This window comes from Podarcis tiliguerta (assembly GCF_965153285.1).
Source record: "Podarcis tiliguerta genome assembly, chromosome: 2".
Classification (NCBI taxonomy): Eukaryota; Metazoa; Chordata; class Lepidosauria; order Squamata; family Lacertidae; genus Podarcis; species Podarcis tiliguerta.
In genome coordinates this window covers 50117158-50144384 of record NC_139535.1, presented here as the reverse complement: position 1 = coordinate 50144384, position 27227 = coordinate 50117158, and the positions used below count along the sequence as shown (strand labels likewise).

At 46.2% G+C, this 27227-nt stretch overlaps 1 protein-coding gene across 1 annotated transcript; it reads right to left on the bottom strand.

Annotated features, from left to right (window-relative positions):
- Positions 1-74: 74 nt before the first annotated feature.
- Positions 75-27227, bottom strand: LOC310672355 (hyaluronidase-1-like). Its single transcript, XM_083429449.1, has 4 exons — positions 27092-27227; positions 4751-5759; positions 2268-2357; positions 75-1120 (listed from the first exon to the last, which is right to left on the bottom strand). The coding sequence occupies exons 1-4, from the start codon at positions 27124-27126 to the stop codon at positions 728-730; spliced, it is 1527 nt and encodes a 508-aa protein (XP_083285575.1). The 5' UTR covers positions 27127-27227; the 3' UTR covers positions 75-727.

The window sequence follows — 27227 nt, the reverse complement described above, 5'->3', positions numbered from 1 at the left end:
GAGCCACTGATTTTGAACAGTGGTGGTTATGGCTTTCAGTAGGTGACAATATTGAAATGCTAGGTCAATCTGTGTCACATGAAAAATATTTAATTTAGAAAGTTTTTTTAATCTTGCCCCCGCTTAATAAGAGAGGTAGCTTGACATATACAAAGAGACAGACAGACACACATCAGTTAGACAGTACCAATCACATTTGGAGGACTCCTATCTGGTTCAAGTAGGAAATGTTTCTTCTGTATAAATAATCTGCTTAAATACAGTACAGTTCTGTTAAAGGTGACTGTGCCATTATTTAACTGTTATAAATATCAGATCCTGACTGAATTAACTTTTGCTTTTAAAAAAAACACAATTAGAAAACTACTGTTCTTGTCACAGTTTAGGAAAATATGCACCGCTGAATATTAAAGCTGCAGCTATGCTGGTGAAGAGAGTTACAAAACTTTAAAAGAAAATCTTCAGTGTGTTGGAAGAATAGAATCCTGCATAGGTCATGGAAGTTGTTGGAGGGGAAAATCCATATGTGCTCACTTTTCCAGAGAAACACAACAAGGAGAAGGAACATCAGTGGGAGCCACAGATCACTTCACAACACCTTTGTCACCAAACACCATGCTTGTCTTGGTCTTCCCTTCTCACCACCATTCAGAGGCTCGTGGGATTCACTTCACCCCTGTGGGCTTCACACAAAAAATCCACATGTATCACAACTGGTCCAAATGGCTCACAAACAACACCCCCACAGTGTGGACAGGAGCACCCCAAGAATTAACCAATCACTTGTCCGCAGCCAGAAGCCCCGCCCCCGGACAGAGCAGCGTTCTCCATTCCAGCCCTGGTAACAGTGACACACAAACTCTTCTCTCATTTTGTCCTCCTGCCAACGTCTCAATTGTCCCCTCACCAGCACTCGGGTTTGGTTGCCCTCTGCTACTGTTTGGATCTGGAAGGTGTCAGGGCTGAGGTGCAAGTAGCTGTCCGAGTCCATCCATCGGCGAACGCAGCGGCCGTGGCTGTTGCAGATCTTCTGGCTGCAAAGTTTGGTCGCCGTGGTCACGTTGACAATATAAGGGCCTAAGGTGCTATTCAGGTAGTCCTGAATCTTTAAGCAGTTGGTCTGCGAGGGAAACAGTTATTACAAAAGTTAATAGAGAGCTACAAATGTCAGAGAAAGTCTATGATTCAAAACTAAACAAATATTCGAAAATACTGGAATTTAATGGTTTTGGGGACTTGTTTATTCCTATTTGACTAGCACTTAAAATGTCCTAACTGAGGCTGGGGTCCTGTGGAATTTAATAATAATAATAATAATAATAATAATAATAATAATAATAATAATAATAATAATTTATTATTTATACCCCGCCCATCTGCCTGAGTTTCCCCAGCCACTCTGGGCAGCTCCCAATCAAATATTAAAAACAATACAGCATTAAATATTAAAAACTTCCCTAAACAGGGCTGCCTTCAGATGTCTTTTAAAAGTAGGGTAGTTGCTTATTTCCTTGACATCTGATGGGAGGGCGTTCCACAGGGCGGGCGCCACTTCCAAGAAGGCCTCTGCCTGGTTCCCTGTAACCTCACTTCTGGCAATGAGGGAACCGCCAGAAGGCCCTCAGCGCTGGATCTCAGTGTCCAGGCTGAACAATGGGGGGGGGGGTGGAGACGCTCCTTCAGATATACAGGACTGAGGCCACAAAATCCTCACAAAGGGGTTGATTCTGCCTTAAAATTTTTCCCTTAGCATAACATGGGAGGGTCTGTGACAGGAGAGGTTTTGTAGTTCATTCTGTAACTTAAATATAGCACCTGAACACTGGCTGCATACCAATGCCTAGGCTAAAAGTTCTGATGACAGTGGCAAATCTGTATCGGGGTGCAGCATTTCAGACTGTAGGAAAAGGGTTGTTGTTGTTTTTTAAATACCCCTTGCACATCAGGAGCTAGGATGTCAAGGAAAAGACTAGTCTAGAAACCTTTTCCCTGACATTTTTATTTTTAACATGCAAGGAATTTGTGCATCTGCAGATGTGCATATAGAAGACTGGTAAGCTCAACATTTCAGAATAAGCAGCAGTGTGTAAAGTTGGAACATTTTAAATACCCCACGGTACTCTGCTAGTCTTTTAAGTAGCCGGCATACAAAGTGGAACCTCTGCTTCCTCCCTTTGCCCATCAACCTAATGCTGAACAATAAACAGGAGAGATAAAAGAAAAGAATGAGTAAGAAAAGCAGCCTCAAGGCCTGCTATTAAAATTACCCGGTTGCGAGAATACTCTGAGTCTCCCCAGAGTACAATGCCGTGAGCCCCCATGGCTGCAGCCTGCCCAATGGTGTACACCAAGTCTGTCTAGAACAACAGAAACCAGCATACATTAATTTGCAAGTTTACAGTAAATATCTAAGCTGTTTCTGGTGGATGTCGGGCACCAGAATATATTTGGTATAACGTTTCTCATAGAACTGTTCCCCTTACATACAAAGATCTGAGTCAGTTGGCTTATAAAGAAAGGAAGCTTCTAAAGGTAAAGGTAAAGGTACCCCTGCCCGTACGGGCCAGTCTTGCCAGACTCTAGGGTTGTGCGCCCATCTCACTCTAGAGGCCGGGAGCCAGCGCTGTCCGCAGACACTTCCGGGTCACGTGGCCAGCGTGACAAGCTGCATTTGGAGAGCCAGCGCAGCACACGGAACACCGTTTACCTTCCTGCTGGTAAGCGGTCCCTATTTATCTACTTGCACCCGGGGGTGCTTTCGAACTGCTAGGTTGGCAGGCGCTGGGACTGAACGACGGGAGCGCACCCCGCCGCGGGGATTCGAACCACCGACCATGCGATTGGCAAGTCCTAGGCGCTGAGGTTTTACCCACAGCGCCGCCCGCGTCCCACAGGAAGCTTCTACATGAGTATAAATCATGATACTCAACTGAATAAACACAGTTACAAATCTGGGTTTCTTTTACTTTGACTTCTTGTTTCTGAAGCTTTGGGACAAAGCCTTCTAAGATATTGTTGGACTTCAGCTCCAGCCTGCATGGCCAGCGGTCAGTACAATGAGAGTTGTAATCCAGTAAGATCTGGAGGGCCCAGGTCCAGGTTAGCCACCCTGCTTCAAGACATTTACCAGTATTTCTCTTTGTTCAGCCATGAGGGCTACATACGTACAGGCAATTCACACACTACTTGTATGAAATCAAGCCCTCTAATGCATGTTTTTCAGAAGTGGTCAGTACAGGCAGCAAGGGCTGGGAAAGAATGGCCAAGAGTATTGGTAGCAATTCCCAACTGTTCATTAAAGCTTTAGCAAGGGCACCACACTCCACTGCTGCCTTCTCTTTGGTACTGCCCCCATGGATAAGCGAGTTGCTGGCAACTTCCAGATCCCATCTTCTTTTGAATTAAAAACAAAGACCATCAGGAATCTGACATTCGCTCGCAGTTTGGATACCCTCTATTCCTGCTATAGTCAAGAACAAACACCCAAGATGTGGATTGTGTCCAGTGCTGCAATAATGGGACTCTGCTCAACACAATAGGACATCCTATCCTCTCCCTGCACGTTCCTCCCCCCCCCCAAATAAAATCCTCTGGAAGGTCCTCTGGGTGGATTTTGAGGGTGCATGGGGGCTGCAGAGGAAAGGAGAAGGAAGTTTGATTGAGCAAACAAGCCTGTTGCATGAGCAGAATGGCACCATTGTATACAGCCCAATACGGCCACTGCTGATGCTCAAATGGCTAGACAGGAATATCAGTCTCACTTGATGCAAATGACACTGCACAGTGTAAGGGAAGACGTGTGTGTGTGTGTGTGTTTTTGTGTGTGTGTGTGTGTGTGTGTTCATGGAGCATGAGTAGGAGTAGGTTTATTGTCAAACCATAAACCTAATCCATTTCGCTTTCTGTGCAAGCGGTTTTCGTGAAACAGTAAAATTTCCAGTCCTGAAGAGAGATGGAATAACATTTCCCAACACAACACACACACACACACACACACACACACACGTTAAACATTTTTATGACTGAGTATTACACCACCATAGAAAATCAAGATTCCTAATGGATCTCTACTCCTGCCACAGGGCCCAAAATATTTGAGAATTGCTCACACAGACACACTTAATTGGCACGTAGTTGGAGGGGAAGAAAACCACGGCAAGCATGGCCAGTAAAGTGGTGTGTAATCTGAGTGCAGGTATTAAATGTTCAACATTAGTACCATGTGTATCAGATTTAATAGTGTATGTTGAGAAGGGATGTTCACATTGTGAAGGAAGAATGTGGCGTGTGTGTGTGTGTGTGAATATTGGAAGTGTCATCTCTTCCAACCCCTCGTAATAGTTACATTTTAAAAAAGGATGCCATTCATCGTGGAGTCACTTTAGATGAAGAGGGTATTGAAATGTTTGCAATAAATATTGTGCTTTAATCCAAACAAAATAGGTCTCTTCCAATAGCCCTCTCATCCTCTCTTTGGTTGCATCGCCATGGCCAGGAGTGAAGTTGGCGGCAACTCACACAGTCCTGAGATAAACTCAGAAATCAACTAACACCTTATCTCTTTTCCATTCTTCTTTGCCACAAGGCTCCTTCCTTCACTGGCTACCATTGATCAAGAGCTCTAACTAAGACTCAGGCATGTTAGCAACCTTGCTCAGCAGTAAATCTGCTGGGCCTCAGAGCATGGACACTACACACACACACGTGTGCAGTTTAGGAGCAAGGGTGGGGAAGAGGGAAAGTATCTCACCTGAGACAACTCCTTCAGCGTGTAGGTGTAGAACGGCCTGGCATACACAAAGACAGGGAGGGAATGTTGAGCAGAAGGCAGCTCCGCCACTCTCAGGGCTTCCCCCACTTTGGCCCACACAAACTTCTTCCCTTGCGGAGAGGTCCTCAGCGCCTCCTCCATGTAGATGGAAGGGTAGAGGGCTTTGCTGTTCTCCCAGAGCCAGATCAGCTCGTTGTTGCGCTGCACTTCCAGCGGAGGGCAGTGCCCTGTGAAGTTCTCAAAACTATCCAAATAGTGGTAGTTGTAGCACTCTGGGAAGAGGTAGTAGCCCCACCAGCCCTGGGGGCGGAGAGAGCGGGCCAGCTGCAGGGTCTTAGACATGAATTCCTGGGCAGCCGTCTCAAATTCCCACTTAGCCTGCACTTCGGCCTGGGCGTCCGACAAATGGCGATTCTTTTGCCTGACGAGCTGGACAGACATGTTCCGATAGACGTTTTTCTTGTCCCAGTTCCGGACCCACAGGGGCCTCCAGTTCTCCCAGTCTATCACAGAGAGGCCCGCAAAGGAGCTGGAGGGCATGGCTGCCGTCAGGTCGCTCTCCATCTGTTCCAAGTGCCTTGTCAGGCTGGCGTTCTGAGGGCAGCCACCGTTGACGGCAGTGGGCGGCACCGTTGTGTTCAAGTAGTAAGGATACAAGCCCAGCTGGTCGTAGTAGAAGATTGTGACGTTGTCGCCCATAAAGGCTTCCTGGGCATTTGCCAGGATGCTGTAGGAGTCCAAGCGGAGGGGCACCCCGTAGGCGGCCGAGCACCGGGCGGTTGGCGCATTCCAGGCCACCAGAAAGGGGCTCTTCTTGACAATGGGAGGCAAGGACGGCTTCAGGTTGGGAGACGCCACAGGCAGGTCTGGGAACAAGAGCAGGAGCAGCAGGAGGGCATGGCGGCTGAAGGGCTGGCACAGCCTCAAGGGTGTGGACGCCCACACGGGTGGCCCAGCTGAGCACGAGGGTGCTGCGTCGCATGCAGTGCTGCAGGAAAGACAGAAGAGGCCCATCAAGAGTAACATGAGCATGGTGCTTACTGGCCAGGTGTTGTAAAACAAACCCAACTGTATTCCAAATCAGTTTCCCCGTGCAGCAATGTTCGGAAATCCCCAGGCGCATTTTGCTACTGCCGCGGGTCCAATTTGTGGGATGGAAGCACCCAAAATGCCCAGTAAATGGGTTAATGCTGACAAGGGCTATAGAAATCTGTACTGTCACACACCCCGAGGCAGTTATTTCAGTTGGTACAGTTATGGCAGTTAGTCTTTCATGTGAGAGCAGCTAAACTGTTGTGCTGCTGACTGTCTCAGAGTTAGCCTGTAACAGTATTTATCTTAGATATGTAAGATGTATTAGCAAGTCACCCAAATGGAACTCAGATCACAGTTTAAAAACTTCTGCCGTAGCCCACAGTTAATACTCTTTCCATTTCCACCGTGTGTGTCTTTCTCCTTCTTGCATACTGGGACAAATGAACTGTTGTAAGAGCAAGCTACAGTCAAGCAGAGTAGTTAAGACCATAGAATCGTAGAACTGTAGCATTGGAAGGGTCATATAGAGTCCAACACCCTGGCAAACAGACAACCGCAACCTAAATTTAAGGTGCCGTTTAGCGCAACTGAGTTTCTAACACTGCACAGAGTGTGACTGCTCCCCAGTCATCCCAAGGCTGATCCGTTTGGGCAAGTGAGGCACTGCCCCACCACGCTTAGCCACTGCCTGCCTGCCTGCCTCCTTATTTGCAAACAGTCTAGTGGTTGACACTGGCTGCCAGCAACCTCCTTGCTCTTAGAACCCAGACAGAGGAAGATGGGGCAAAGTTAGAATTAGTTTGCTCTGCCTGTCTTTGGCCCTGGCTCAGCCTACTGTTGGCCACCCTGCCTCCTGCCTCACTAAGGTAAAGGGTAAAGGTACCCCTGCCCGTTCGGGCCAGTCTTGACAGACTCTAGGGTTGTGCGCCCATCTTACTCAAAGAGGCCGGGAGCCAGCGCTGTCCGCAGACACTTCCGGGTCACGTGGCCAGCGTGACAAGCTGCATCTGGAGATCCAGCGCAGCACGCGGAACGCCGTTTACCTTCCCGCTGGTAAGCGGTCCCTATTTATCTACTTGCACCCAGAGGTGCTTTCGAACTGCTAGGTTGGCAGGCGCTGGGACCGAACGACAGGAGTGCACCCCGCCGCGGGGATTCGAACCGCTGACCATGCGATCGGCAAGTCCTAGGCACTGAGGCTTTAACCCACAGCGCCACCCGCGTCCCTGGCACCCTGCCTCACTAACTAGTGCTATATATGTAAAGCCTTCTTCATCATAGATGTTTTCATCCGACAGCCACATTACAATCATAGAACTGTAGAGTTGGAAGGCAGTGAATGCAAACCTCCAAGGAAGGAGAGCCTGTGACCACCCCTTGTGGGAGTCTGTTCCACTGTCAAACAGCTCTTGCCGTCAGAAAGTTCTTCCTTTCGCTTGTGAGCATCACAGAGCCGCCAAAGACTCCAGCTAGCTGCAAAAAGCACAAATGAAACCTTGCCCCTTCCCTTGTTTTTGTCTGACATCCCAGGGTCAGGGGTCAAAAGCAGACTGGGTAGGCAAGCTCAGGACAATGGGTGAGTGGTGGCTTTTTAAGGGCTCCATTCTCTCCAAATCAGGTCTGAAAGGAAAGCTGCCTTTTTGTTAATTGCCGCGGCTGCAAGAGGTTTCCCTCAAGCTAATCAGCAGAGTAATTCAATTTGCAGCATACATGAGGGAGGGAAGGAGAGCTGCTGCTACTCCTTAGAGGCCACCCGGCTCCAGGGTCACAAATCTGCTCCCAGTGCTATTTATCCAAGTGTAGGGTAAATGGTGGCTTCGCTTTGCTGTGTCGCTATGGCCTTGTCTGTTTTGTCATTAGCAGTTTTCTCTGTTTAAAACAGGGATGGGGAACCTGCATTAGCAAGACTCCAGCTCCCATCAGCCCCAGCCAGCATCACTAGTGGTCAGGGATGATGGGAGCTGGAGTCCAATAACCACCTAGAGGGCCACAGGTTCCCTAGCCCAGTTTATAATTTAATCCATTGATTTAAAACAAAAAAACAAAACAAAACCCTGATGCAACGTTTGGGTTTATAAAATAACCTGGATATACATTCTGAATCGAAGCTCCAGTTTGTTGTTGGCACATTCAGGGTGTTCCCTTCCCACTCCTACCACTGCAAGCATTCCATTCTCCCCTTCTCATGCTCCCAGCTCAGTGAGGCCAATTCCACCAGGAACTGAGTAGTCACATTAACCTCATTCTGCATAGGCCACAGAGCAGACATCTGATGATTACAGCTTTCAATCATTGCTGACCTGCATTAGAGCCTAGTATTTCCCTGGAGGTGAAGAGCTTCTTAGTCAAATGCATTACCCCACTAATGTCCAGAGCTCTCAGAAAACCTTGTATAACATGGCAGGGTAGAAGCAGCGTGAAAGCCAGAAAGTTCATAACATTTGATAAGATTGGGGCGAGGAACAAAGCGCCTCCATGTGAGCTTTTGCAGAGCGGGGAATCAGAGGCTTATTGAGGGACGGGGGGGGGGGGGGCAGGGGCAGAATATCAACCAGAATGAAGGCTAGAAAGAGGCCTCTGGGTGGGTAGGAGCCAGCAGAGTGTGCCCAGCCTGAAACTCTGCACATGGGCAGAGGACGGAGGGAGGGAGGCTGGGCAGGTGGCACAGAGAAATCAAAGGCAGTGGTGATGGTAATGCTGCTGTACAGGGAGGTCTCGGTTCAGATCCCACATGACTGCTGGTCTAGCCATGTGGCACTCATAATCCCTGAGTGCTACTCCACAGGGCTGTTGTAAAGGAGGAGGAAAGGCAGGATGAAAAGTGATGATGCCATAGTGCCTGGAAGGAAAAATCAAAACCTTCTCTTCCTCTTCCTGTCTCCTCCCTATTTATTCTTCTCATAATCTCCACCAGATCTTTCATCCAGACCTGAAAAGTCCCTGAAGGTGTATTTGCATATTTAGAAGGGGAAATGCTAAAAAGCAATCATAATGTGAGTTTAATGGCCTTTTCAGAGAAGATGACCAGAAAATAAGAAGCAATAGCCAAACCACCAATTAACTTACTTGGGGAGCAGGGTGCCTGTAAATGGGCCTTCCTTTTTCCTGCTTCTGTATGTAGTTTTGATCTCCCAGATAAATCCTATAAGCCACTCAGCATCTCTCTAGCCCCTGGATCTACAGTGAAATCAACAAAAATCACAAGCTCGCAGCAGTGCCAATGTTAGTGTGCCGTGCTGCCCTCTGTTTAAGGACAGAAGCACCACTTCCACCAAGCAACCCAGGAGCAGAATAAGCTCTCCCCCCCCCCCCAAGCTGTAAAGGAGAAGTTGCTTTTATTCTGAACCCAAGCTTCAGAAGCACTAACTAGACCTCCAGGGAAGATTAAATGGCAACACTGGATACAGAGCTAAGATTTCCTTCTGGAGAGTCAAAGCTCTCAGTGCAGCAGATTGTATGGGAGGGAGGGGGGTGGAGTTTGTTCCCAGAAGAAAGACGTCCCCCCTCCTCTCTAAGCAGTGGGGATGGAGAACAAACTATAATTAAATACTACCTAGCCTTCGGTCTCAATGGCATAGCAATTCACCCACTTGACTCCCAAGACATAATTTACATCTCAGGATTGTTCCTAAACAGCGAGTAAATCTACCAGAGGGATCTACTCCAGGGAAGCCATGAAAACAGCATTTAAATACTTGCCAGCTACTTTCTTCTCCTCGCCAGGGTAGCATATGTGATTCACATCCCATGCACCAATTTGATTTAATAATGCACTAATATTTAATTATAGTGCTTTCCTCCCTGAAATGTTCAAAGTGCTTCTCATGTATCTCAGTAATCCTTACAGCACCCCTGTAAGTGCTGGCATTATTATCCCCATTTCGCAGATTGAAAGCGAAGACTGAGAGGAGGGCATGCCTAAGGCCACCCAGTGAGCTCAGAGCTTAAGGAGATTTCCTGCTCGTAATTCATGCTCTTGCTACTGTAGATGCCAGCTCACTTAAGTTCTGAGAAGGCTGCTGGAAGGATGCCAGGCAACTTTGTGGCAGAGCGATAAACAGGATAACATGGTGCTCCCTAGTGTGCCAATGCATACATATGCATGTTCATATGTCTTACACGGGTAAACAGGTATTCGGGGGAGGGGACGGATTTGTGATGCTACTCTTGAGATCTTTACTGGAGAGGGCAGACAGAATTGCATTTGTTTGATAACCTGGCTTAATTCAGGGGAATTTTTTTTAACACAGAACAATCTTAGTGTGCTTGTTCCAGAGAGCCAGCAATAACCACACTGCTGTGTAGTTGTGATACTTATTTGTAAATCAACAGATTTAAATGATAATATGACAAATAAATGAGTTAAAAGCAGTATCATGGCTTGAAATGCCACTGCAGAAACATGCCAAAAGCAAAGGGTTGATAATGCCTCCACTGCCAAGCCCACCACCTCTTCCTGGACCACTCAATTCCTGTTGCAGAAATGGGTCGTGGAAGAGAATAGCGGCAGAGAGCCACCTGCCATGTAATTGCAAGGCAAAGATAAGAATTTGCTACAGGAAAGTGAAAGAACCAGAAAAGGGGGTCGGGGGGGGGTTCACATGCAAAGTTGTACTTTCCCTGTCTTGTAAGAGCCGGATTATTTGTGTACTTCCAAGGTGGAACCTACACACATATAAAAAATGCTGTGAAAATGCGTTGAAAAAACAACACGTTTTGAAAAATACTTTGAATTTGGCAGAGCTCACGGTCGCCATCTTGTGTCACATTTGTATATTGCACTTTACAACATATTCAAAACACCTTATTTGCTGCTGTATAGCTGAGTGCCAGTCTTATCTGGAGTTGATGGGAATTGAACCGGAGGCCTTCAGCACAGAAAGCAGATGTTCCACCACTGAGCCGTGGCCCCTTCTCTGTGTGCAGTTACAAGAGCAGCCAGAAGGACTTGCTCCCAGTGTAACAGAAGTGGCGCCCATGGGAACACTTTTCTGGGACTAACAGCAGCCTGGGGGAGAGGAAGAACCTTCACTGGGATCATAGAACTGTAGATGGTGGTCATGGATAGAGCCCACCATGCTGCAATCCTGGCGCGTCCCCCACTCCAGCTGTTTTAAGGTTTTGCACAAACATGCGCCTTCAAGTGACAGTTTCAGCATCATGCGCACTTCCATCTCGAGGCGAAAGTTCCCATGCCAATCATCGTTAATTATAAAATTGCTATTCTTCAAAACGTGCATAGGGCTGTGCCAAAACCATTGTTGCAGGAGTCTACAGTGAAGTCATCCCTAAATCCTAGCCTGTGCCAACTCTCCCCTTTCCAACAAATTAATGAGAAAATTTATTGTGAGAAAAATAAGAGGCCTTGTGATGGAATGGCAGTTGTGTTACTGGTGCCATAGCAGCAAACCAGCCTTTTGTGCTAATGTAACATCCTGGGCCAAATTTACAGTTACAACACAAACCTACAGGTTGTCATAATAATTGCTCTGCCACAATGGCCATTAACTATTCCTGCCAATTCTGTGTGGGTCCACTGACCCTCAGGGGCCTGGTGTTGAGGCACTTAGTTCTGATGGCCGTTAAGTGGATCCCATACAATGATATAGTATATAGGAGGGTGTGTGTTCAGCATCAGTTGCTCTTTAGAGAATGGTAGCATCAATGCTCTCGGGGCAGCTATTGATTCTTTAAGCTGTAAATCCAGGTGGAGTTTCTGGAGAGACTATGACAGATACAGAAGACTGCCTCCCACATGATCCCGTTTTCCATAAAGCTCTTAGCTCATCGGACACTGCCCTCAACCATCCTTTTAAAAGAATTAATATTGCATTTGTGCCTGAAAATATGCTGAAAACTAGGTAACAGTAAGTATCCTCAGGTGTAGAATATAGCAAAAATGTTAACATCTGAACAGTATGAAAACTTTGTGAAGAAACTTTGTAAGAAAAACAAAAACACCCCCCCCCCCCGTGCTATGGGAGCATCCTGCCTGCCAGATGAGTGCTTTGAAATTGCTTGCTAAAGAATAAATTAGGACATGATCCAGCAATGGTTAAGGACTCATGCAACCACACATGTCAAACAGAGCAGGACCACCGGTGTAATGCAAAGAATAAAGAATGCCTTGATGCCTTTGAAAACATTTTGCTTTCTTTCTCAGTTTACTCCTCTCACCACCATCACATTCTATTTATTCTTCACACATTTCCAACATTTTCTGGGCTTGCAAGAATATAAATAACAAATATTCAATTATCAATGTTTTAAGCAAGAGATGCATTGAATTCCATGAAAGTGAGGGGGGGGCACACTTAAGTAATGCTAAGCATCTCCGTGTCTGTAAATGAGGGTCCTGTGAAGTTTGTATTTTATTTTCATAGATTCTGGTCTCCCTCTGAAGTAAAAGGCAGAGGAATTAACACTACAAAACACAACAATGCTACAGTTTAAACATTTAAAACTGCTTTTAAAAATTAGAGCTGTTTATCAAATTGTTTATAGGAGGACACAAGTCAGGCATGTGTGTCTGTGTGTGTACACACACGTATACATAAGAATTGTTCTCTCGCATTCTTATGCATTTCATGGCAAATAAGAGGCAGGCTATTTTACCTCAGTCATTTAACAATTGCATTTCAAAGGGAAGGAAGTCACATAAAATTCCAGAAGCTCTACAAACTACAATTATCCATTAAATAAGCAGTAGGGCAAGCCACTGAAAGAATGCGATCAGAAAGTGAGACATAGATTCTCTCTCCTGGATGTTCCAACATTAGACTATAGGAGTAGAGGGAAAGTACAGATACTTTAAAAGCAAGGAAGCAGCAATTTTCCAAAGGCTTCAGATATCCTGGCTGCTTGCATCAGAAGCAGAAAGCTTTAATTCGCCAAGCTCCTTCTGTGTCTTCATTCCATCAGCCACTTTTAGGAATGAAGAGAAATGGGAACCCACTCTGATTTTAAAAGGCAGGCTTTCAGAAGACTCAAGAGCCTGTGGCAAACTTGCATCTATGCAATTCATGACTTCAAACCTCCCCCACCCCACCCCCCATGTCCATGTGAGCGGTTGGATTAAAGAGGAAGCTCTGGCTGCTGCTAGCTCTGACAGGTGAATTTCCAGCGCAGCCCTAATGGATTTCCCACCTCTTTTCCAAAGAACAATACAAAAACAACTGCTCAGCCAAACAAAAGAAAACCTGTGGGGAGGGAGGGGAAGGGGCACCTACCTGAAGAGTTTTGCAGCCATGGGACCGAGCCACCTCCTCCTGGCCCCTCCAGTGCTCTGTCTGCCTCTTAAGAGTCAGGCTCAGACCTGGGAGATGAGGGCACCTGCTAAGCCAGCGCCCTCAGTGGGTCCCCTCTGGCTAGGACCAAGCCCTAGATTTGCTCAGGCTGCTCAGGGTGCCTCAGTGCCTCTCGCCTGCATCCCTGCCAGATGCATTTGCACATCAGTTTTGTGCTCAGACACCCCCAGGAGGTGGTTCCCTAGACCAAGGGACCCGGAAGGGAGGGGGAACTACCTGTGGCTGCTCTCCCCTGCATCTGAAGTGGTACAGCCCATGTCTGTGTGCTCTGTGGACAGCTGTGTTTATTGTGAGCACCTCCTCCAGGCTAACCTCGTGCTCGAGTGCCGTGTGTGCTCATTCAGTCAAACAGAAAGCTCGCCGGCGCTCGACCCCGTGTGAGAAAAGACGGGCGGCAGCGGCAGCCACTTTTGTCCTGTCTTCACAGCCTCTCTGAGCAGACGGCAGCAGCCTTGCCCTTTGTAGCTCCCTGGTTTTCCTTTGCTCCGGTGCATTTTACAGCCCCAAAGCAGCTGTGATGTGCAAAGGGACCCCGCGGGCTGCCAAGAGAGACAGTCGCTCCAAAGTTCCAAATTGAATAGGCTGCGCTTGCCAGTTCGGAACAGGAGTGCTAGGCGGCGTCTTAACTTGCAAACTTTGGAGAGGGTGGCATTACAGGGATGGCCAACTCCCAAGAGACTGCGATCTACTCAAACTGGCAGTGAACCCCCTTTTGGGGGGTTCAGGTCAAAGTTGTTGAGCACCGTTTCTTAGGGGTGCAGGGCAAACTTTTTGAGCTGCTTTGGGGGAGCCAGTGATTTACCAGTGACCTACCACGGACATTCGGGGATCTACCAATGCCTGACCTAAGGCATTTGGAGCCTGAAGCAAACTACATAATCACATACACACACACCCTGCCAGGGAAGATGGGGTGAGTGGAAATCTACATCAGAAACCACGGAGAAAGAAATAAAGATCTACATCAGGATCTGCTGTCCCTGTGGGTCCTGCCACCCTAGGCGATTGCCTCACCTTGCCTCATGTGGGCCAACTCTGACAACAGGTCTGAGACTTTAAGTCCCAGGATCAGTTAAGATAAGAACTGGAATGTATGTTTTTTAAAGGGAAATCTTCGTCTAGAAGAGCCCCCAAACAAGCTTACACTGCTCTTCTGCTAATGCACGCAATGAGGTTGTCTTGGGAATGTGTCAGTCTTTTATAGGTTGCCCCTACCCTCTCCAGAAACAGTAGATCATTCATAGGATGGTCCCAAAAGGAGGAATATTCTGGAGGTAGATTCTCTCAGAGCTACTGCACGTGGTAGGATTAGGTAACCAGAGAGGTCGCCTTCATGCCCTACTTTTGGGATCCCTAGTAGTATCTGGTTGGCCACCGTGCAAAACGGGATGCAGGACTAGATTGATTGTCTGACTTAGCAGGGCTCTTCTCAGGTACACCTAAACACAGGTGCAGAGCAAGAAAGGCTACTGAATCTGCTCTAGAAAGCCAAGGTATAGATTTTTAAGTGTTGGCCCTGGTGGGGTGGGGATGAGGAAGAAGACCCCTCTGCTTCAGGGAGCAAAATGTCCCAGACTGGCACCAAAAACTAACTACAACCCCACTTTTATATTGCTTTCTGACCCTGGGACCTACTTAAATGGAATGTCTTTCCAGAGTTCAGTTTCAAAACTGCCTCCATGCCTTCGCATTTCTGGGAGAACCAAATGGTGCAGAGTGGGAATCAAGCCCAAACCTTCCAATGAATTTCAAGTAGGCAACTGAAGCAAAACTGGCAGGAAACAACGGCCAGATATCTCACAACTGGCTGTCTGGATCAGAGAAACGGCGCTTGGACTAAAGGCTACCTTAGCCCATTGCCAGTCCCCCGAGGCATCAGGTGCCATCTGGTTGGAGGGAAAGAACAGCGCAGCATAGAGGAAGAGGAGTGGTCAAACGGCTCTGCCAGAGATTCCCAGCACATCTCACGGTGTTATACTCCCTTAGTGACGAATCATAATACGTTTGCTCCACCACAACAGGAAGAAAGGTGCATCCCTCCCCTGCAGTGGTGCCTATTGGGCAAGAGACTCTGGGGCAGAAATCCAGGGCCTCACTCTGCAGAATGAGTAGGGCCCCCCCCCCCAATAAAGCACACAGAGCGTAGGACTCGCTTAGGACATTCTGAAGTAATACACAATACCATAGCAAAGTAATACAAAAAAAATACAATGCATAAAAAACCTCAGTGAGAACAACAGCTATTTTATATGGTTTTCATTTATGTCTTTTACTTATTGTACCTTTCTTGTATATTTCTTTGGGGCCAAGAGGTGGTTTATCAATACACCATACCATGCTATTTACAGAGGGGGTGAGTGGAAGACAATAGAGTCCAGAGTCTAAAGCTACCTAACTGCTCTGCTGCCTCTCTTCAAGGCATAACAGCAACCCAAAAAGCAACCCACAGCATTTTAGTCTACCTTGCTTCACCTGGTGGCTACACACAGGAAATCGGTGAAACAAATACCACCAGGCTGAGAGAAAGATCGACAGACCAAATAGTTGAGCATAAGCATGCTTCTCTAAACCTCCTTAAAATATTGGGTCCCCCCCCTTTCCCCCTCAGTTTAATATTCTCTTGTTACACAGGTTGTTACACAGATCAGTGTGAGTTTCCAGAATGGCTGATTTTTCTACAATCTGTCATGTTGGCACAAGGAAGGAGAGCCCATATCTCAGCTAGTGATCAGGGCCAGCCCATGACATTTTGCTGCCTGAGGTGAAGCAACAAATGGAAACCTCTCCCCACTGGTCAAGGTTCACATCACCAAAGAGGGGCCAAGTTATTTTGGCACCTGAGGCAGAGAATCCCACAAGTGCCTCTCAACCTCCTTGGCAGTAAAAATGCAGTCATAATAAATTAAATAGCTGACAATTTGCTGCCTTTTCCTGACAACAACCCAAATCAGCTGCTCAAGGCTGCCGCTTTCCTCTGCCTAATGGTAGGGCCAGCCCCATTAGGCATCAGTATTTGTGCAACGCTTCAGTGGAAATGCAAAAGGGCAAGTTCCTTATGCTTAAACAGTTTATGTGTGCCTGGTGTGCCTATTCTCCAAAAGCATGCATATATACTCTGCAAATCCTTGTGCGGCGGTGGTTTGGTGTATGCGTGCAATTGTTCAAATTTACTCTTTAATTAAAAACCCAAGCTTGACACTCCAGCAGATGTAGGAAAAACAGGAAGTGGTCTGTTCTGGAACGGCAAGTAACAAAACAAAGCAAGCGTGACAAAAGTGTGTGGGTGCGGACCCAGTTGTAGGCATAACTGAAACAACACTTTGTGTCCTGCTCAGTTTGCTAGTCCCAAAGGATATCTAGCATATGAGAGAATTGGGGAAACCTGACCCAAACGGCTTCTTGGTCATTCTGATCAGAAAACAAGGAGTCATGCTCTACAGAAGAATCACAAGAGATTGCAACATGGTGAATCAAGAGAGTTATTAAAATGAGTGCGCAAGGACAGAAAAATCTGCACTTTGGACCAGCTCTTTTCCTGAACCATATTAAGAAATTTAGGGCCAAGACTATAACACAGAAACAGTTAGGTTGGTGAGGCTGATTGGTTTAAACCAGCTAATTAATACTAACAAGTTAGAAGATTCACTACGGATGTGTGGGGAGGCACACTTTAAGTTGCCAATTCTACATATGATAAGGCTCCTGTATCTGTTAACAGTTGTGTACAAAGGAGAACTTTGACAGATGTAATTTCTCTTACCTTAACTATGGCAGAAAAGCCAGGCCTGCTACAAAACTCCATCCCATGCAACAATTAAATGGCACAGGTCTCGTGCGAGATCTGTCAACATTTTACATTCCTGTTGTCTTTCTGTAGTTCTCGCAGTTATCGGTGCAGATGGCTTGACTGTCACAAATACTGGCGAGCGACAGGCAGACATCTGGAGGCTAGCAAGTGTTGCTGCCATCCCCAAAGTCTTTCATTTCACCAAACAGTTTCCCCTGGTCCTCAGCTGTCGAGACTCAGGCTAAAGGGCTGGTGATAATTTGGCTCTGCTGGGACGGTGCTCATTCCAAAGCTTTGCCTCCGAAAGCAGCTCTTGAATATGCTGAGTTAAATGAGAATCCCCATGAACCGTTGGGAATTGCAATTTCCCCAAGCATATACAGTCCCATCCCACCTGCTGTGGTTCGTTTCACAATCCAGCAAGATCGAAACGGTAGCTATTTGGTTTTTTTCCCTTGGGTCCCCGATTTGCTCGCGGTTCTCGTGAAGCAAAACAGACTTCAAAACATTTTCGACAGCGGAAGAGTGGGGGAGAGAAGGAATGTACAGTACAAGTTCAGCAGAGGCAGTTTGAAGCCGCAAGAATCCAAGAACTACTCCAGGGCTGCTGCTGCTTTTCCTCCAATGGAATAAAAAAAGGGGGGGGGGAATAGCGCCACTATCCCCTTTTAAAAACACAATGGAAAATACCACCTGCTATACAAACAGGTGCCATTTAGCTAATGGATTATGATAATATTTAGTGTTTATGTTACATTTTGGAGCAATCTAAACACTTCGCATAAATTTGCTCAGTTATTCTTCCAACCTACCTGTAAGGTAGGTTTGCAGCATCCCTGCATTGTGGATCATGCTTTCCCCAAGGTTTGGCACATCATTAGCGGTTGTAGTGCAATTTGAATCAGGGAGCTTAGATTTAACTCAGTACGCTTAGCCTTACAAAGAGTAGGCAAATGGGCCGGAGTTCAGGGCCAGAGGCACACGTCTTGGATGCTGAATGTCCCAGGTTCACTCCATTGACAAGTCTCAGGCAGGGAGGCTAGAAAAGAAGTTCAGTAGCAGCCCTGGTCAGGGGTGGGTAGAACATAGATTGGGATTGACTGGGTGGTTCGCAGTAGGATTGGCAAGTAAGAATGTAAGAAGGACTCTGTTGGATCAGACCAAAGGCCCATCTAGGCCAGCCTAGTAACCCACCCAGATACAAAAAGCCTGCCATGGATGCAATAGGCCCCTCTCCCATTCTCGTTCCCCATTATTCAGAGGCATATTGACAGTGGTAATGGGAGCCAATATTTAACCACTGCAACTTGTAATGCGTGATTGATTAATCCTCCATGAATTTGTTTTAAACCAAGTTGGTGGTCATCACAACATCTTGTGGTAGCAAATTCAAGGAGGGCGTCAGGGGCTTCTGTTGCCGGATGGTTTCACAACAGCAGGAACAAAATGGCTTCCTCCTCCCCCCCACTCCCCAATTAGGTTGCTGACATCAGACTTGGGGTGGAGGAGCAGGAGTGGATTTTTGTATGAATTTGTGCGCTCGCCTCTGCTCTTAAGGCCACATTTCGTGCCTGAGCATATGCTCAGGAACATTCTGCTCCTTAATTCCAAGTGCAAGTCATGCCATCCCCCGCCTTCCTCAATACACTGCTTTGCACCCAATTAGTGGACCTCAGGGCTTTGGCCTTTACTCGAGAATGGACCAACAGTCTGACAGTATAAGGCAATTTCTTACATTTCACCAGCTCTCCGTGATAAAAACTGCCTTAACTGAATCCTTGACATCCCAAAGGAGTCCCAGGCAAATGCACTCAACTATATTTGATCCAAAACTATTCCTAATTTAAATTTGGGCAGATGTGCATTCGTTATTTATTTATAGCTTCATCAGAACAAAAGCAATTCCCTTTGATTAACTTGGCACGCATATAATGTGTTGTTCAGCGGCAGGAATACCCCCTACAGCTTTTTCATTAACATGTACCAAGCGGAGAGGAGCTGGCGCTTGATAGATTTTTGCACTGACATGCAGGTTACCACTTGAAAACTGCAATGTTAACATTTGTCCCATACCTAGAGCTGGCAGCTGAGCAATTCCTCCTCCTTCAGGTACCCACCATCTTGAACTATCATTTCAGTAAAGCCAAAGGAGGTTCTAGCCTGATGGTTCTAGAATATAGTTGCAAAATGAAAATCAAGCTGATTGTCTCTGGCAACGATTGGCTAGCAAATTTCAAATTATATGCAGTTGTTCCAGCTGGGCTCTTGAAGAGTTGGGAGACATCTCTGGAAATCAGAAAATATGTGGCGATCAAAATAAGCAATAACAGCCAGCTTTTGGAAAATAAGAAAAAGTGATGGCTCTTTGTCAGCTTTTCCACAGCCGTTTTCCTTTGCTGCTGGAATACAGATTACAGGTGTGATACACAAAGCCATGACAAGCTATTCCTAAAACTTGATGACCCTGAAGGGTGTCCATTGTCACCACTACTATTCATATCGGTACTCAAAGTCCTCCTGATGAGGATAAGGAAAACAGAAGAAGTTAAAAAAATTGCAGTCGGAAGAAAGGAACATAAAGTTAAAGCCTTTGCCGATGACTTGGTACTAACAACAGAAGAACCGTTAGTCAGTGCTAAGAAAGGATTAGAGGAAATTGAAGAATTTGGACAAGTAGCAGGTTTTAAATTAAATATAAAAAAGATAAAAATGTTAATTAAAAATATGGATAAAGAAATGGTAGATAAGATGCAACAACAAACGAGCATAAAAGTAGTTTTAAATATTTGGGAATTTGGTTGACCTCAAAGTTCATCAAGATTTTAATTCAATTTTTGATAGAATATACAATATCAGTGATAGTTCTTTTTTCCAGATTAATTAATTGTGCAGAGTACAAGGGTTGGATCTTGTGAATGTGGCATTAGCTAGACTCTTCATCTCAAGGTCATAGGTTCAAGCCCCCATGTTGGGCAAAAGATGTCTGCATTGCAGGGGGTTGGACTAGATGACCCCCATGTTCTTTTCCAATTCTGTGATTCTATGAGTGTATACCAGAAGAATGTCTCAGTTAAGAGTCTTACACACACACAGGCTGGGAAACAAGGGAAGTGAACAGAACATAGCAAGAACTCCATCATTAGACCCTGATGATGGAGCATCAGGAGTACAGCGAAAAACATTCCTGTTTAGACAGGCCTACCCAGATGCTTAGAAATGCTGATGTGAATTTTAATCTGCTTTTAGTATTTTAACTTCTTATATGTTTTAATGTCCTGGGGGAAAATTCCTAACTTTTTTGGTTTTATATTTTTGTAAGCCACTTTGAGGTTGTTGCTGCTTTTTAACAGTCAAGCGGTGTATACATTTTATGGAATAAGTAATAAAATAAATATTTTTAAATGGGGGGAAAATCAAGACTAGCCTTCCCTGTTTTGCAGGCCCTGCTACAGCAAAATAGGAGCAACTGGTGTTCTCTTCAGGAAGGAAAGGAGCACAGCTCCCATAGATTAGAGATTCCTGACAAATAAAAATACCAAAGGGAAGGGCTACAGGGCTTTCTTGTGGCCAGTAACTCTTAAAAGAGGCCACCCTGGAGAGCACAGTCATGCAAAGCAGAATGGAAGAATGGAATAATTTCCTCCAAATAGATTGCAACCAAGGACATCTCCACTACCTTTGTGTGCCTGATGATTCCCTTTGTGATACAGAATGCTAGCTAATAAATGTCTAGAAATGCAGCTGCCTGGGGAATCGCCTTCACACAATTGCAGGGAGAGATTGTAAAACAACTTGAGGTTTGCCCAGGTTGAGGGTTGTTTCCCATGTTCCTTTCTCAGCTGGCCTTCTTCAGATGCACAGAGGGAGGGAGGGAGCTGTCCCATATTAGTGAGTCAAACTTGTAACCTTGGTATTATCAGCATCGCATCTGTACTTTTTTTGGGCAGAATTTGATGGAGTTTTCAGGCATCATAAACCCTTCCAAGGTGGTGAATAACTGCCATGGTTTTCCTGCGAGGATGGTGTTTACAGTTTTGAGGTTAGTTTTAAAAAAGGAGTAATCGGTTCTCCTTTTTTGTTATGAGGAAAACTAGTCTGAAAACAGCAGACATGAGAAAGGTACCCTAGATAAGAAACCTGCTAAAATTTCAGGTCTAGGGAGAACCTTTAAATGTTAATTGGAAGGGTGGGATTCACTAATAATAATAGAAGTAGTAATGTTATTATTATTATTATTATTATTATTAATAATAATAATAATAATAATAGTAATAATGGTAATTTATCAATTCCACCCCGCCCATCTGGCTGGGTTTCCCCAGCCACTCTGGGTGACTCCCAACCGAATATTAAAAACACAATACAGTGTACAGCTTCCCTAAACAGGGCTGCCTTCAGATGTCTCCTAAAAGTCAGATAGTTGTTTCTTTCCTTGACAACTGATAGGAGGGTGTTCCACAGGGCAGACGCCACTACTGAGCAGGCCCTCTGCCTGATTCCCTGTAACCTCACTTCTCGCAGGGAGGGATCTGCCAGAAGGCCCTCGGCGCTGGACCTTCTTGCTGTGTGACTTTGTTTGTGGGCACAGTTTCTGTGGCATTAGCTAGGTGCCCCAGGTGCTACTGCACACCTAAACATGTTATGATTTTATGAGAACTGGTGGGGACATTGGAAACATCCTGTACTTCCCCTCATCCAAATCCTCCACAGTTGTTCTTAGTGGGGTGGGAGTAGGAAGAGACTTGAAAGTGAGAGCTATTCCTGACTGACTTTTGTGCCTCGGGGAAACTGGTGCTGTCTGCACAGGTGCGTTCTAAGGCTGCCACTGGTGCAGTGCCCAGAAACCTCCCCCTTGCTCAGTTGCTTCCTGCAGTAAAAGCTCAAAAAGACCCTGAATGATTCTCTGCTGCTTACTTCCACTCTTTGTATTGCCAGCCTCAGAGTGTGAGTGAACCCAGTGGCGTAGCGTGGGGGGTGCAGGGGGGGCCGGCCGCACCGGGCGCAACATCTGGGGGTTAGGGGGCGCAAATCCACGGGTTAGGGGGCGCAAATCCACGGGTTAGGGGGTGCAAATTACTTGCCTTGCACCGGGTGCTGACAACCCACGCTACGCCACTGAGTGAACCTACATCTGTTGACTATCAACCTAACATGGCTTCATTGTAGGTGGACAGTGGACACCCTGGTAAAAAAATTATTTTGAAATGGCCCAGAGAATAAGTAAACAACACCAGAAGCCCAAAGCTTTCTATGTGCAATTTTCAAAGGAGAGACAGAGAGAGAGATGCGTTTATCCTTTACTATACAAGGTTCTCTGCAAAGCCTTTCCTCCTGCCTACCAGCCACCGACACTGATGTATCAAAATATACATCAACAAGCATTGACTAAACATAACTGGTAGAGTACTAGCAAGTAACAGTTGTGATATTGGAGAACTGGAAGACATTTGTCTTGTGGGTCTTCAACATTCACTCCAAGGCTGCTTTAGATGGGCAGACTTGAGACTTCATGGCATCTATGACAACCATAGGGCCCTCTCATTTCTTACTGGCCCAATGCGTAGAGGAGAATACAATCCTCTATTTTGTCTTTGCCTCAAGGTGTGGGAGAAAGGATCTGCATATAGTGAGAGCCGAAATAAGTCTGCTGTCAGGGTTAGACCATTTCCTGTTAAGGTTTTGTCACATGTTGGCAGCTCCTCCTTACAGAAATGGGAGAACTATCCACATCAAAGATTCATGGGATCCAATAGATATTCTCTCTCTCTCTCTCTCTCTCTCTCTCTCTCACACACACACACACACTACACCTGCTATTCACAATGAGAGGAAACACACTTGCTATTTATTTTGTAAAACCAACTGTAAAAGGGCAAGCTATGTGGCGTGTCTAGTTTGGCTCTAATTTATCTTAGAAAGGCAAGATTAGTAGAAAGTGGAAAGTTTCACCCTAATCCATAAACAAGCCCAAGCTAGCCTGTTTTTCTCCTTGTCCTTACCCAATAGAGTCAAGTTGCAATCCTAACCATATGCTTACTAGAAACTTCGTCCCACTGAACTCATTACAACTTCCTGCTGTGTACACAGGTTTAGGACTGGCCTATCCAGCCCCGAGAACCTGTTATGAGTTGATAGGGGAAAAGCAGCCCAAGGCTTTGCCAAACACTTGAGCTGACTAACAACTGTAGGTGAAAATGTGGATACGTGCGAAGGAACGCATGCAGAACTCCCTAGGTGCAGTGAACTTTTCCATCACAACTAGGTTCTAGTGAAGCATCCCACATATAAAGAGCAGCTAGAAGAGGTAGCTTTGTGTCTGCATCCAATTCAAAGTTTCCTATTAAGAAAAATGGCCACATTTCAGTTGGCTAGCACCATCACGGAGGAATTAATGGGCTGCGCTTGTACTGTACAACAGCTTCTTTTCTTTCTTCCTCCTCTTTTGGCTTCGTTGCAGAGGCAGCCATCCACAGGAGACCACGATAATGAACCCCATTCTCTGAACTGTTTTGACATCTCTAATTGCACTGCAAGGCACTTTTGACATGCGTGGAAGTAAACAAACCATAAAAGGCGGTATAGAATCCGTTGAACATTAAAGGATCCGGGCAAAGGACAGAACGGGGAGGCAACTCTGAGCAGATATGACAACAGCAGATTTCAGTTGGATTTCAGGTCAAATTGGTTTCAGTCTGGAATAGCTGCCTAGCATTCATTTGCTGTAGATTTCCACCCATGTAGCAAAGACTACAATGCTGCTACAGTCAGTTTAGTTTTGCCCTTGGTAGCAGCTGACACTAATCTTCAAATAATATTCTCCAGCTTGAGGCGGTACTGCTAACCGATCTTCCCTTAAATATCAAGCTCTCCTTAGCATGCCTACTTCTCCAGAAAATGAATTCATGCAGATATATTTAGGTTATTCATCAGGAAAGAGCACTCACTCTGGATTAGCAAACTGACATCATAATTTCATGTTCATAGCTAAACAAATCCTGCAATGATTTAAACAGCTGGATTCATAAGCTCAAATGTTGAAACACTCAGCTCAATCAGCCTGCCTTGCTGTTATCTAGCAGTTTCCAGGTCTGCGTCTCATCTGGCAGATGGCCGATTACATTTCAGAAGACTGCACAAAACATTTTTTCAGCAGAAGCTCAAAAGGTACCAGGTTTTTCCTTGAGCATATCCCAAAATACTAATTTCTTAATCGGGTTGTAAATATTTTTATCATTTCAGGCTTCTTTTAAAACATAAACAATGATGTGTTCATTACTCACAGAACAGAACAGGTACAGCAATTTGTGGGAGACAAATCTAACAGTCAACTTGTTTCCTCTCTTAAACCAATACAAGAAAAGTAACAGATGCACACCCAGATTGTAAGCCTGTTCTCATTCATGATAAAATTGCTTGCATTAACCTGGCTTAGCGAGGTTGTTAAAGGACTATAACATTATATATACTGTATATTGTAAAATGCCTGTGAATGCTTGCATTCCTGCGCTAAGGAGTATTTATGGATCAAAAGAGCAGTTAAGGCTCAAAGTACACATGGCAGCAATAGATTCATGTGTTTAAAACATGGATTTGCCCCAATCACAGAGTTTATATGGGGAGAAGAAGAAAGGGGGCATGTTTGCAGGGCCGCTTCTACAGCTGTGGCTAAATTGCCCCAAATTGAGGAGGGGAATCAGAGTAAAAGGGGTCTGTACATGATCTGCTGCCATCACATGTAGTTTAATACTTAGACTATGGCCACTAATGCGGCCAGTGTGGTGTCATGGCTACAGTGTCAGACTAGGACCTTGAAGACCGGGGTTTGAATCCCCGCTCAGCCATGAAGCTCACATGCGGCGCCTGCCTCTGTCTGTAGTTTGGCTAGAAATTTGGGTGAATGTTGAGGACAAAACCACCTTTCTGCTATAACACCCTGGAGAGCGGCTGCCAGTTGACAATGCACTAAAATGGAAACAAGGCTCAATTTGGCAGGATCATTTCTGTTCATAACCATCTACATTCATAACCGTTGCAGTTATATTCACCATTTTCAGTTGATTATAGTATACTACCAGGCAATGCTACTAGCAATAAATAGCTAAGATTAGAGTGAATGCTTTTTTAGCCAGTGAAACTTGTGTTTCAGCCCATTTCCCAAAGAGCTAGAGAGAATGTTGGCAGGTCTGTTTATGTTGATAGAAGAGTTTGGATTTCAGATCCCGCTTTATCACTACCCGAAGGAGTCTCAAAGCGGCTAACATTCTCCTTTCCCTTCCTCCCCCACAACAAACACTCTGTGAGGTGAGTGGGGCTGAGAGACTTCAGAGAAGCGTGACTGGCCCAAGGTCACCCAGCAGCTGCATGTGGAGGAGCGGAGACACGAACCTGGTTCCCCAGATTATGAATCTACCGCTCCTAACCACTACACCACACTGGAAGGGTTTTTGATCATCATGGGGAGAAGTCAGACAAGCAAGTTCATATCCAACAGAAGCTGACTGTAGCTATCACCATGCCTGAGAGATCAAGTGGAACTTTTGTCTAAGCTGGTCCAGCACACTCCATGAACTCCACAGTCCACAATCCTTAGTGCACATCTGTGCTCATAAGAACCTTGTGCTTAGAGCAGTAGCATTTTTCAGGCAGCTCTTGGCCAGCTGCATGAGCTCAAGATACCTGTGGATGTCACATGTCGATCAGCTTTGGGCACTTCACTGAAAAGGGCACTCTCTCTGTACATGGTGTGTTGGGGCAGACAAACCGTTCCACTCCATGCCCTGCACTCAGTGATGGCAAAAGCCACCACAAATCGTTCAGCTGATGTCATCCACAGCGTCTTCTACACAGCAAGCTCCACACAGCTGCTGCAAACCCTTTGTAAACTGCAAATAAAAATCTGATTGGCAGATCAACTGCAGTCCTGGGGGTTGCATAATGAAGGAAAAGAAATGCCAGGTTTTTAGGAAGGTTTTTCCCCACCTCTCCTCCTTGAGTATTTGCTCACATATGTGGCAATCTCCACAGAAGTATTTTAAGAGAGGACACTTGAACAAGGACAGCATGTAAGGATTGGCACAGAAGGAACTTTGGAGAGGGAAATGGGTATTACGTATCCAAGTTTTCCCCAAGGTATCTGTGCTCAAGGCACATGAGGTCACGATTTTGCCGAAGCTAAGGAGGTCTGGTCTGCCCAATGCCCAGATGAGAGAAGGTACCTGCAAACCCTATCTTAGAATCACTGAATTGCAGAGTTGGAAGGGACATCAAGGGCCATCTTTGCTTGACTGAATCAGGACATTATTGAGTAGGCTTGGTCATTTCGGTAATGGGTACAACATGATGCACAGGCAACCAGTACATGTTTGAAATTCATCTAGCATACAAAGCCTACCCAACAGCTTTAGGGTGTCTTCACTAAAAGAAGACTTAAACACACACACACCAAGGTTCAGGTGCTGTGGTCAGGGGAACCATCAATATCCAGAAGAGATGGGGTGAATTTTTTCTGTATAGAATGGCAATCTCTCCAACTATCAAGCACAGATAATGAAATAAATACCTAGGGTGGAGTTGCTGGGCAGGGCAGAGACTCAACAGGTTGCTGCGATGCTCTCCCCCCCCCCCCGTTGATTTTGCCAGTTGACTCCAGAAGCAAACTGAGGGGGGGGGGGCTTCATTCGTGTCTCCGTCTCTCTCTCCCGCCCCTCACCCCAGCCCCTTTCAGTCGCCGCGATCTTGAGAGGTGATAAGGGAGTTGCTGCTCTCGGGCTAAGAGATGCAAATGTCAAAGGGCGCGGCGCTAGCGGACCTACACACCTGGATCTACACCCCAGGAAGAGAAAGACCCGGGGAACGGGGAGAAGGGGCTCCCTGGGAAAAGCAGCCCCGGAGAAGGCAGGAAGGAAGTGGAAATGCAGGCGGAGGAAGAGGAAGAGGTCTCCAAAAAGTTGACCCACCACGAAGCAACGGTCGAAGCCCACCGAAACCCATTTCAACAGGTAGAACAGCAGCTCCCTGGATTTGAACTCAGCTCCCAAGAGGACGCTGGTATTTGTATTGCCCGAAGTCTTTGCAAACAAAGGAGTCACTGAGAAACTCGAGAGAGGAAGGGAGCGGGGAGGTTTCCGCTCCCAGCAGATAGGAAGAAGAGAGGACCGGCTTGGGCTTCCCAACGCCGCGACGCAAACGTACCTTCGCCGCGTCCTCATCTCTCCCCGTCCAGGCATCCAGGGCTGGACCGCTGATTGAGTCCCGCCGGATCCCCCGGCGCCGCTTACCTGGGGGAGGAGGGCACAGGACCGCCCCTCACCTGCTGGCCCCGCCCACC

Excerpts from the sequence above, each read along its gene's own strand:
- LOC310672355 (XM_083429449.1), bottom strand. The coding sequence starts at position 27,126 with ATGCCTGGACGGGGAGAGATGAGGACGCGGCGAAG. Across the intron at positions 5,760-27,091 it reads GAGATGAGGACGCGGCGAAG|CACTGCATGCGACGCAGCAC; the intron begins GTACGTTTGCGT and ends TCTTTCCTGCAG. Across the intron at positions 1,121-2,267 it reads CAGAGTATTCTCGCAACCGG|ACCAACTGCTTAAAGATTCA; the intron begins GTAATTTTAATA and ends TTTCCCTCGCAG.